Raw genomic sequence first — 12,402 nt, forward strand, 5'->3', positions numbered from 1 at the left:
GTAACAAAATTTACCATTTTAAAATATACAGTTCAGTGGCATTAAGCACCTTTGCATGGTTGTGCAAACTTCACCACCATCCATCCAACCAAGTCTTTTCATTTTGCAAAACTGAAATTCTGTACCCATGAAACACTAACTCCTCATTCCCTGTGCCCCAGTCCCTGACAACCACCATTTTACTTTCTGCCTCTATGAATGTGACTACCTTAGGTCTCTCATACAGGTGGAATCACATAATATTTGCCTTTCTGTGACTGGCTTATTTCATTTAGCATATCTTCAAGAGTCATCCAATATTGTAGTATGTATCAGAATTTTCTTCCATTTTAAGGCTGAGTAATAGTGCATTACATGTACATATCACATTTTGTTTATCCATTCATCTGTGGATGGACACTTGGATTATTTCCACCTTTTGGCTATTATACATAATGCTGCTATAAACATGTGTGTGCAAAAATCTGTTTGAGTCCCTGCTTTCCATTCTTTGGGGTACGTACCCAGGAGTGGAACTGTGGGATCATAAGGGTAGTTTTATTGTCAATTTTTCTGAGGCACCGCCATACTGTTTTCCATATGGCTGCACCATTTTACATTCCCACCAACGGTGCACACGGGCTCCAATTTCTCCATGTCTTTGACAACACTTGTTATTTTCTATTTTTGTTTGTTTGATAATGGCCCTCCTAAAGGGTGCAAAGTGGTTGGGGCTGTGTTTTTAATGCCAGTGTTAAAACCACCAGTACCAATGATCTGTTAAACATTCTGCCTCATAGACTGGATGCCTAAAGAGAAGCCCTCTACAGGAAACTATGCCTCTCCTCACCTCCATTGCTTCACCTCCTCCTCAAACTTGAAGAACGTGACCCCTGTGTTTTACAGGCCTGCAGGGGTAGGAATTCACAGCATAGGACTTGAATTAGTTCAGCTCACTGCTAAAATGGTCTACAGTATCCTAAGCGATTTAGGGCACCTGCACTGTGGGCAGCCTGCATTGTGTCAGTTCACAAGCAATGTTAGGAAGGTGTCCAGGTATTTTTGAATCTCTAATCATTCTTTCAAGTCTCTGGAATATAATGCAAACCCCAGAAACTCCAATTTACTAAATGGTGACATGGAATAGTTGACAAAGGCATCCTCATAGTCCTTTCTTCCAAGAAGGAGCCACTGTGCTGAGGGGTCTGAGTTAGTGAGTGTAAAAGAAAGACAGCACTGCTGTGTAATATTCTGAAAACACCGTGTGGGCTCTAATATGTATTTTTTTGATTTTTTTCTTTTATGCAAGATAAAATATATCAAACATTTTCTTTTGGAGGAAAAGGGTAACCTTTTAGGCCTTTTCATGTTATAATCACAAACACACCCTTCATTTTTCCATTTCACTCATATAACTTTTTCAAAAAGCCTTTCCTGAGAAATATTTCTTAAAATCTTGTTAAAAAGTAATCAGATTCTTCTATTTATTCTGCTATTTATTCACCTTTTAAATGTTAGGCTTTAGGTTTTAGGACTGGTTTCAATTATTTTCCTATTTATGAAAAGCTACAAACCCATGAGTTCTTCAGTCCCAAGGGCTAATGATATTTTTCTTTCCAGTTTTTCTGTCCCTATTTAAATAGCCAGAAGTGAATTTTACAAACAATGTGGAATGCATTGTTAAAGCTAAAAATTGCTTTGCTTTAAGTTAGAAAACATCCCATTCTGGATCTCATACCAAGGGGAAACATTTCCTCTCAGGGCCAACGCCCACGTGCCTTCAGATGTATATGTAAGCCAGAGTCCAACCAACAGGACCCCTGGTGGGGGGCGGCCTGGATTGCTTCCCGCGGTCAGTGTGACCAACAGGGAAGTCCTCCCACGGAAAACCCACACCAGGAGGGCTTTTACTGTGTGTGTGTGTGTGTGTGTGTGTGTGTGTGTGTGTAAGTGTGTCTTGAGTCCCATCCAGGGCTAGGCTCGGGCAAGCCAGCATCAAAAGGCGCTGGTCCTGGGTGTGAACGTCTATCCTTCCAGAATTTTTTTTTTTTTTTTTTTTTTTTTTTTTTTTTTAATCATCAGGGCTCCTGGAGCGCAGACGGTCGCTCCTCACACTGGTTATTGGCCCCAGGTCCCGGGGACAGCAACGGAGGAAGTGAGGTTTCCCCCCTTCCCTGCACCACCTCTTCCATTCTACGGGCCCAGAGCGCCTCCCAGCCCTGACCTCGAAACCCGGCCGGGTGGGAAGGCGCCCGGGCCGCTCACCACTGGATGATGCCGCCGTGCACGCCCCGGGTGCCCACGCCGCCCGACGGGGAGGCTGGCACATCCTCGGCCATGGCGCAGACCCGCGCCCGCCGCACTCAGGCAGGGAGCGGGCGGCGGCGCTGCACCCGTCGGGCCGCCGCCGCTCCTCGGTGTTTACTTTAGAGCGGGGCGCGCGGCGGGCGCGGGGGCCGGAGACGAGACAGAGAGGCTGGAGAACCCTGGCGCGCGGCGGAGGCTCGTCGGTCACGCGCTGCCGCCAGCTGCGAGGGTTGGTTGGGGGCGGGCGGGGTCAAAAGATCGAAAGACAGAAATACAGAAGGCGCTCTTCTCACCTTGCTGCCAATCCATCAAACAAAGGAGGAAGCAATAAAGAAAAATCAGTGTATAAGTTTCAAACCAGGTCGCGGTGTTTGACTAGCAGTGGTCTTCAACCCTGCCCGCACTTTGGAATTACGTGGAGTTTTGAAAAATATTGACGCCCTAGCGCCAACACCAGAGGTTCCGATGTAATTGGTCTGGGGATGGGAGGGGCCTGCGCAAACCGGCTTTTTACAAACTCCCCAGGAGTTTAGTGATGCTAGAGTGCACCCAGGGCTGAGAACCACTCGTCCTGAGTTTTGAGGGGAGCGGGCATCAGGACTTTTGAGAGGACGACCCCAGGTTACTCTAGTGGTAGCTCCTGTTGGGAATTGCTTGGAGTGATCCCCCAAACCTGCAGCCAGATGTTGGGAGTCTTTGCCCTCAAGAGCAATATGTTCACGTCGGTGCTGCACGATGTTTAACTGCTTACTCTCTCCCAACCTCGCTTCTCTTATCAGGGATTGTGTGATTATTGTAAGTATTAAGTGAGCTAATAAATGCAGGGCGTGTTGCATGAAGAAGAGCTCAGTCAGGCAACCGTTACTTTGGCTGCTGACTGCTTATAAGTTCTCTCATAAGGATTTCTTCATCTAGACTAAAAATACACTTGACAACTCAACAACAGCAACAACAAAACAGCCCAGTTAAAAAATGGGCAAAGGGGCGCCTGGGTGGCTCAGTCGGTTAAGCGTGACTTCAGCTCAGGTCATGAGCTCAGTTCGATCCCCAAGTTGGGTTCTGTGTTGACAGGTCAGAGCCTGGAGCCTGCTTTAGATTCTGTGCCTCCCTCTCTCTCCCTGCCCCTTCCCGGCTTGTGCTCTGTCAATTTCTCTCTCTCTCTCTCTCAAAATTAAATAATCATTAAAAAATTTTTTTTTAAATGGGTAAAGGACTTGAATATTTTCACCAAAAGAAGACATACAAATGACTTCATCATACAATGACATACAACATGGAAAGAGGTTAAATATCATTGGCCTTGAAGGAAATGCAAATCAAAATCATAATGAAATATCACTCCACATGCATTGGGATTGCTATTATTAAAAAGAAGAAATAAAAAAAAACAATTGTTGATGAAGATGTGAAGAAAGTGGAACCATGTTCTCTTGCTGGTGGGAATGCAAAATGGTGCAGCTACTATAAAAACAGGTGGTTTCTTAAAAAATTAAAAATAGAATTAACATATGACCCATCGTTCCACTTCTTGGGTATGTACTGTTTGGGAGGAAAAATTTTCCTTCATCCTTCAAAGATTCTTATGGCCATCCTAAGAATTAAATTTACATCAGGCAGATTAACAGGAGAAAAACAAATTTAATTTTGTATGTATGAGAACCCCACATATATAAGAGGTGTATAGACAGAAAGGTAAAATGAGGTATACATGCCATCCTGAGCTGAGGAATGGATAGCGTCCTGGGGCATGACAGGGGAACAGGGCAATTCATAGGACAATAAGAAAAAGGGCAAATGTTTGGTAATTAGATGTTTGCCCTGCCATACTGATGGGTCACACAGATAAAATTTATCTCTGTAGTAACTTTACTCTGGGAAATATCCCAATTTAGATTCTTCTAGGTGGTTAAGGGAGGAGCAAAAGTTTCTCTTGAGCCCACAGGGTCTCAATTGCCTTTAGCTCAAAACAGTCCACATGCTAAAGTGGCACATTCTGGGGAGACTTGATCTGAATTCCTTCAGTGTCCAAAAGGACTGAAAGCAGGGACCTGAACATATATTTGTAATTTGTACCCTCATTCATAGCGGTATTATTCACAATAGCCAACTGGTAGAAGCAACCCAAATGTCCATCAATGGATGAATGAATACACAAAATGTGATATTTACATACTATGGAATATTAGCCCTAAAAAAGAGTGGAACTCTATTACATGCTACAACATGGGTGAACCTTGAACCTTGAAGACATTATGCTAAATGAAATAAGTTAGCCACAAAAGGATTATTACACTTATATGAGGTACCTAGTATAGTGAAACTCATAGAGACAGAAAGAATGGTGGTTACCAGAGGAGAAATAGGGAGACACTGTTTAATGAGTATAAAGTTTCAGTATGGGATTAGGGAAAAGTTCTAGAGCTTAATAATGATAATAGTTGCACAATGTAAATTATTAATGCCACTGAATTGTAATCTTAAAACTGGTTAAAATGGTAAATTTTATGTTATACATATTTTACCATAATTTAAAAAATCTTCCTCAAAAAAAGACACCCCCCCACCCCAACACCACATGAATACATTTTGGAAGCAGGGCAGAGATTCACTCAACAAACAGCAATGACTGTCTTCTGTGTGACAGCACTTGAAAGTAGTTGTTCGGATATATTGGAGGTCTCCAGGGCCAGCACTCTCCCTCTAGTGGGACACCATCATCAGGTACCAGGAATAAGTTTCCAAAAGGAGTTCTAGAGGAGAGATCACAGGACATTCATTAAAAAGATCCTGAGCTTTGAGGTTTGGCCAGGTCACTGGAGCCAACCCCAGATGGCAGCTGGCTTCCCTTTGGGGAGCTGCACCAGGAATCAGCCTGGATCTTGAAATTTGGGGAGGGTATTTGTCTGGTGTAGGGGGTGGGGTGGGCAGTAAAGTGGTAAGGATTTATGATCAATAAGTGATGGAGGCTGATGTTTGCCCTGTTTATCTTCTCAGCTGAGTTTCCCTGTTTAGGGCTGGCTGCTTTAAAAAGCCATCTAGTAGACAGGTGCCTGGGTGACTCAGTCAGTTAGGCGTCCCACTCTTGATTTTAGCTCATGTCATAAGGTTTGTGAGTTTGAGTACCGTATCAGGCTTTGTGCTGACAGTGTGAAGCCTGCTTGGGATTCTTTCTTTGTCCTTCCCCCACTCATGTGCACACATGCTCTCTCTGTCTCTCTCTCTCTCTGTTTCTCTCTCCCTCTCTCTCAAAATAGATAAATTAAAAAAAAAAAAAGGCCATCCAGTAGAGGACAGATGACACCACATTAACCCCCTCAGGCCAGGAGTCAACAGCATGTAGAGAGACTCCTTCATGACCTGGCAAAGAAGGAGGCCAACTGTGTGGGTAAGAAGTGGGTTGGCAGCAGCTGGTCTCAAGTAGTGCCAGGAGACTCCACGTAACAGGGAAAGCTGAATGGTAACTGTGATGAAGGACTAGCAGGAGGAGAGAAGAAACAACCAGATGACATGGTATAAAAGGTTCTCCAAGGAAGCCCTCTTGAGTTCAGCTCTTTCTTTCTGGTTGTGTCCAGAGAAGTGGTCGGTGTCTCAGGACCTTGGGTGGGAGCTCTGCCAGGCTGCTTCATCCGTTTTGCTTTGGCCTGAGTGCTCACATCCTGGGCTTCCTGCATTGGGACAGGTCCTTCTCAGTGACCTATGGAAGCTGAGAACATGGCTCCCTCCATTCTTTGTGTCGGTCCTGCAGCCACCCAAGGAACTTCCTAAGATGCCCACCCATTTCCATAGAGACTGGAAATAACCAAGAGAGAGCCTACTGTTATTAGGCTCAACTTGTTAGGGCCAAATTGAGGTCTTATTATGTCACTGATGATTACGTGATATTTGCATGTTAACTTTGCTCCAGTCAGTACTAGGCATTGGAACAGATCTTGGAAATACAGTGGGACACCATGATCCTCTGGTTGACCAGTGGTCTCTTTGCTGTTTACTACATCAAATATTAGATGCAGCGAAATCCAAACATTATTTTGTCTTGCTCCAGAGCTGTTGAGGCCAGTTGGTTGGAGGCCATGGGGTCAATTTCATACCTTCCTCCCAAAGGACCAGTTAATTTCATCTATGACAGGTGACAGCTGGTGTCCCTAGTTTGACCAGCCCTCATACAGATGAAGACTCTGAGTAGTTACATGCTAATACAAAAACATTCTTGGATTTATTCACAGTGTATGCCTTCCTAACGTGCTAAATGTGCAAAAGACATTTGCTCTGCATATGACTCTTTTACTAACAGCATAATTAAGGCTTTTGTTTGGGTTGAGCATATAGCCACATAGACTGCTAAGTAGAATTAGGTCTAAAATTCATTTTATTTTGGGGGCGCCTGGGTGGCTTAGTCGGTTAAGTGTCTGACTTCAGCTCAGGTCATGATCTCATTTTGTGGGTTCAAGTCCCGCATTGGGCTCTGTACTGACAGCTTGGAGCCTGGAGCCTGCTTTGGATTCTGTGTCTCCCTCTCTCTCTGCCCCTCCCCTGCTCATGCTCTCTCTCTCTCTCAAAAATAAATAAACATTAAAAAAAAAACAAAATTCATTTTATTTTCAAAGAATGTTTAATTGCAACTGACATAACAAAAAATTTCCTTTTATGGCACTCACTGATGAGATAGCCAGACCCATGTATATGCTCTCTTATATCTGAAAAATCCAGTCTCCCTCTAACTCAGGTTCACCATCTGACCATTAGTGTCCTATACTATTACAGAGAAAAGAAAGCTTAAAGTTAATATCAAACAGAATTCCAATTCCTCATGTCACATTTTTATATACTACAAGCTTTTTCTCCCTCTGCCATTGAATATATCTCTTTTAGTTGAACAGTGACTTCTTTTGCCTAGTTCAGTCTAATTGGTTTCTAGATTATCCAATTAGTCTCATTTTACCTTCTAAAAGGGCACCAGCTGTGACTTATCCTTGCACAAAACCATCTCTAATCTGGGGTGCTTAATTTCATTCAATCCTTACAATTATTCACTTTCTGTGGATGTACCAGGTGTGTTCAGGCAATAGATGTATTTTTGAATAAATCTAATGAGTATAATGCATTTGGTCAAGAATGTAGAATGTAGTTAGCATCTGCATGGAGAAAGCATTACAGAGAACTGTATGTTTCATTTTCATCTGGGGAAGAGACTTTCTAAGATCATTGGGCTCTAAACCAATAAGTCGTGAAGACTTCAAACTATACTGGAGCAAAGCAATCTCATTGGAGAGATTCCAAATTGCTATTACATGTTAAAATTTTCATTGGTCTAGATTCACCTTCTGAGTGTCTGGTTCATGTGCTAGTTGAAATTGATCGTGTACACCACATTCACAGACATGAGGATGATGAGAAAGAAAATCCAAATCTACACAAAGCATATCTCTGCTATTTCTTGATCTGAAATCCATGATTTGGAGCACTTTGGAGACATACTGTTTCTGTAGAGGTTAGTTTCTACAGACTCACAGTTTTTTTCTCCCTGCTTTTGCACAGGTCACGTGAAAGTTGGCCACAAGTGGTGTTACAAACAGTATTATCTGCAGAGGAACTCAGAGAATGCATAGAATGAAAGGGAACAGCCTTCATGCATCACAGAATGCTTGTAAATAATTTGTAGAGGAATACATTTGAACTCTTACTACATTAAAAGTGGGATTGTTTTCTGAAGTCTGATAGAAAACCAAGCAAAAACAAAGTGAAAGTGGTTTCACTTGCAAAAGAACAGTAGGAATTAAATAAGTCATCCTATTAGAGCTGTCACATAACCTCAAAAGGCACTTGTTCAAATCATGAGTGTGTGCAAAATCATAAATCACACCCTAATTTGTTTAATAATTTTCTGAGAGAATGAGCAAAGGCACACTAATGCAATTAGTTTGGGTTTGTGTGAATGCTATTTTAAAGGTTTTTATGAGCATGGAGGAATTATTTTTAAAAGCAGGGCTTTTTCCTTTTTTAATTTTTATTTTTTAATATGAAATTTATTGTCAAATTGGTTTCCATACAACACCCAGTGCTCATCCCAACAGGTGCCCTCCTCAATGCCCATCACCCACTTTCCCCTCCCTCCCACCCCCATCAACCCTCAGTTTATTCTCAGTTTTTAAGAGTCTCTTATGGTTTGGCTCCCTCCCTCTCTAACCGTTTTTTCCCTTCCCCTCTCCCATGGTCTTCTGTTAAGTTTCTCAGGACCCACTTAAGAGTGAAAACATATGGTATCTTTTTCTGTATGACTTATTTCACTGAGCATAACACTCTCCAGTTCCATCCACATTGCTACAAAAGGCCATATTTAATTTTTTCGTATTGCCAAGTAGTATTCCATTGTGTATATAAACCACAATTTCTTTATCCATTCATCAGTTGATGGACATTTAGTCTCTTTCCATAATTTGGCTATTGTTGAAAGTGCTGCTATTGGGGTACAAGTATCGGGGTACAAGTGCCCCTATGCATCAGCACTCCTGTATCCCTTGGGTAAATTCCTAGCAAAGGCATCAAAATTGGCAAAGATGAAGTTAAGCTTTCACTTTTTGCAGATGACATGATATTATACATGGAAAACCTGATCGACTCCACCAAAAGTCTGCTAGAACTGATACATGAATTCAGCAAAGTCTCAGGATACAAAATCAATGTACAGAAATCAGTTGCATTATTATACTAATAATGAAACAACAGAAAGACAAATAAAGAAACTGATCCCATTCACAATTGCACCAAGAAGCATAAAATACCTAGGAATAAACCTAACCAAAGATGTAAAAGATCTGTATGCTGAAAACTATAGAAAGCTTACGAAGCAAATTGAAAAAGATACAAAGAAATGGAAAAACATTCCATGCTCATGGATTGAAAGAATAAATATTGTTAAAATGTCAATACTACCCAAAGCAGTCTACGCATTCAATGCAATCCCAATCAAAATTGCACCAGCATTCTTCTCAAAGCTAGAACAAGCAATCCTAAAATTTGTATGGAACCACAAAAGACCCCAAATAGCCAAAGTAATATTGAAGAAGAAGACCAAAGTGGGAGGCATCACAATCCCAGACTTTATCATCAAGACAGCATGGTATTGGCACAAAAACAGACACATAGACAAATGGAATAGAATAGAGACTCCAGAACTGGACCCACAAAAGTATGGCCAACTAATCTTTGACAGAGCAGGAAAGAATATCCAATGGAAAAAAGACAGTCTCTTTAACAAATGGTGCTGGGAGAACTGGACAGCAACATACAGAAGAATGAAACTAGACCACTTTCTTACACCATTCACAAAAATAAACTCAAAATGGATAAAGGACCTGAATGTGAGACAGGAAACCATCAAAACCCTAGAGAAGAAAGCAGGAAAAAACCTCTGGCCTCAGCTGCAGCAATTTCTTACTTGACACATCTCCAAAGGCAAGAGAATTAAAAGCAAAAATGAACTATTGGGACCTCATGAAGATAAAAAGCTTCTGCACAGCAAAGGAAACAATCAACAAAACTAAAAGGCAACCGACGGAATGGGAAAAGATATTTGCAAATGACATATCAGACAAAGGGCTAAGTATCCAAAATCTATAAAGAGCTCACCAAACTCCACACCCGAAAGACAAATAATCCAGTGAAGAAATGGGCAGAAAACATGAATAGACACTTCTCTAAAGAAGACATCCAGATGGCCAACAGGCACATGAAAAGGTGCTCAACGTCGCTCCTCATCAGGGAAATACAAATCAAAACCACACTGAGATGTCACCTCACACCAGTTAGACTGGCTAAAATGAACAAATCAGGAGACTATAGATGCTGGAGAGGATGTGAAGAAACAGGAACCCTCTTGCACTGTTGGTGGGAATGCAAACTGGTGCAGCCACTCTGGAAAACTGTGGAGGTTCCTCAAAAAATTAAAAATAGATCTACCCTATGACCCAGCAAAAGCACTGCTAGGGATTTATAAGCAGTTTTAGGGGCACCTGGGTAGCTCAGTATGTTGAATGTCCAACTTTGGCTTGGGTCATGATCTCATGGTTTGTGAGTTCGAGCAAGCTTAACCACTCCACTGGGGGAAGTCTAAGTGGCAGCTTCCTTGGTTGCAAAATGGGCAGTAAAGTAACTACTGCCAAGTGTAGCTGTGAGACAAAAAAAAAAGCTGATAAAGCATTTAAGCACAGTGCCTGGCACATAGTACGTGCTCAGTAAACTTTTGACTTGCCTATTTTACAACTTTTATTGAAAAGAAATAGTTAAAATGATGTCAGTTATTTTGAAATTTTTGGTATGGTGATAGTATTATGGTTATGTTTGTAAAGAGAATTCATCCATTCTAGAGATACACATTCAAGTATTTACAGATGAAATGAGAGGATGTCTGAGATTTTCTTCAAAATAAACCAGCTGGCAGGGGTGGGGAGGAAAAGAGGGAAGGATAGAGGATATGAGATTGGCAGGTACTGATGACTGCTGATGCCAGGCCATGAGTTCATTATACTTTGCTTTCCACCGTCATGTGTTGAAAATTGAAATTTTATATATATATATATATATATATATATATATATATATATTTAGCTTTTCATTATATATATATATTTAGCTTTTCATTATATATATATGTGAAGCTGTATTATATATCTATATATATATGAAGCATATATCTATATATATATGAAGTGTATATCTATATCTATATCTATCTATATATATGAAACTGTATTCCAGGGGATGATGCATAAAAGACATTTATACACATATAGACATACACACACACTTGTTTCAGATTTTTCTAAAACCCTCTTCAACATGTAGAATATCCAAACATAGTATGTTATTAACAGTATAATTAACATTAGTATTTTTTCAATATGCAATTATTAGGACTCTGGTTTAGCATTCTGCAGAACACTCTGGCAACTAAGTGTTCTGCATGCACATACAAAAAATTCTTCTTTGAAAACTCCCAAATACTATACATCTGTCTTGGTGATTTGCAGATGTATTATATTAAAGGACCTGAGAGGTCCTGCAGTAGATAAGCCTGTTTATCATTTAACTTAATGTCTGCATGTTTAATTATCTAAAGATTCCCACCTCCTCCCCATTTATTTGTCTGTTTTTACATAACACTGATTACCATTGATAAACATCTTGAAGGATAAGGGGGTCCCATGGAACTCAGTTCGGGAAACACTGGTATGAGCTACATCACAGAATAAGTCAGATCTTGTGGGCTGTCCAGGAAGTGTAGGATGCTGTTAAACAAAATGTTTTTTAGAGGTTTAGCAAAAAGGAAGCTTAGTGTCCTTGTCTCATGCTTCCTTTGTCTACTTTTCTTCTTTCTACTCTCCTTCCCCATGGCCCCAAACCACCAGCTGCCACATACCCAGAGAAGAGAAAGAGGTGGCCTTGTGAATGAATCTCACTCACCTCTCCCACAGGAGCAGCGTCTCTGACTATAGTGTGAAAGGGAGGCTAGAGAAAGAGTTCGGGTTCCTTGGGGCTCTGGATGGAGTCTCAGCTCCCACTCTTCCCTCCCATAATTACATATAACTTGGGCCTTCTTATGGCAAGCAAGATTTAAGTCAGAGTTTGGTTCTATCCAAGGAGAGATAGCATAGGAAATTAAAAATACATATATAGTTATGTTTTATACATTTAGCATTCTGCTATGATGCAAATGAATTTTCTCTGATTTTCCTCTTAGCTAGCACTTGAATTCATGTTTTAGCTGTGCATTGGAAAGCACGATGAAAACTGAATAGACTGATAAGTTTGGGATTTCTTTGCTCTGGAAGTTTTATAAAAATAATAACAATAAAAAGGAGTGTGATCATAACTGCTCAAGAAATATGCTGAGAGTCACAGAATGTTGATTGACAGACTCACTTTTTACTTATCTGCCCACCACACAATTAGCCACTTTCCCTTCCTGATCCTTCTGCAGCCCAGCCAAACACTGGCACACACCTTCCTCCTCATCCTTTACTCTATGACTAGCCCCAGTGCCTCTGAGATCCTGGAGTCCTCTGCCCTTCCCTTCTGATCCCCTCCACTGTATCTTCTCTAGTCTTCCTTTCTTTCTGT

General features: G+C 41.2%; 1 protein-coding gene across 11 annotated transcripts in view; it reads right to left on the minus strand.

Moving 5' to 3' along the window:
* The window catches only part of RFX8 (regulatory factor X8), a 261,067-nt gene that overhangs the window by 62,250 nt on the left and 186,415 nt on the right, over positions 1-12,402 (minus strand). For 2 of the 11 annotated variants that reach the window (XM_060609363.3, XM_060609298.3), the window contains exon 1: positions 2,245-2,409. The exons of 8 other annotated variants lie outside the window; for them this stretch is intronic. In XM_060609363.3, coding sequence (XP_060465346.3) covers positions 2,245-2,318 — 74 coding nt within the window. In that variant the 5' untranslated portion in view covers positions 2,319-2,409. Of the gene's footprint in view, positions 1-2,244; positions 2,411-12,402 lie in introns of those variants that run through there. One more of the 11 variants, XM_060609354.3, reaches the window with a different exon arrangement.

The sequence above is a fragment of the Panthera onca genome, chromosome A3 (genome assembly GCF_046562875.1).
Source record: "Panthera onca isolate mPanOnc1 chromosome A3, mPanOnc1 haplotype 2, whole genome shotgun sequence".
NCBI classification, from domain to species: domain Eukaryota; kingdom Metazoa; phylum Chordata; class Mammalia; order Carnivora; family Felidae; genus Panthera; species Panthera onca.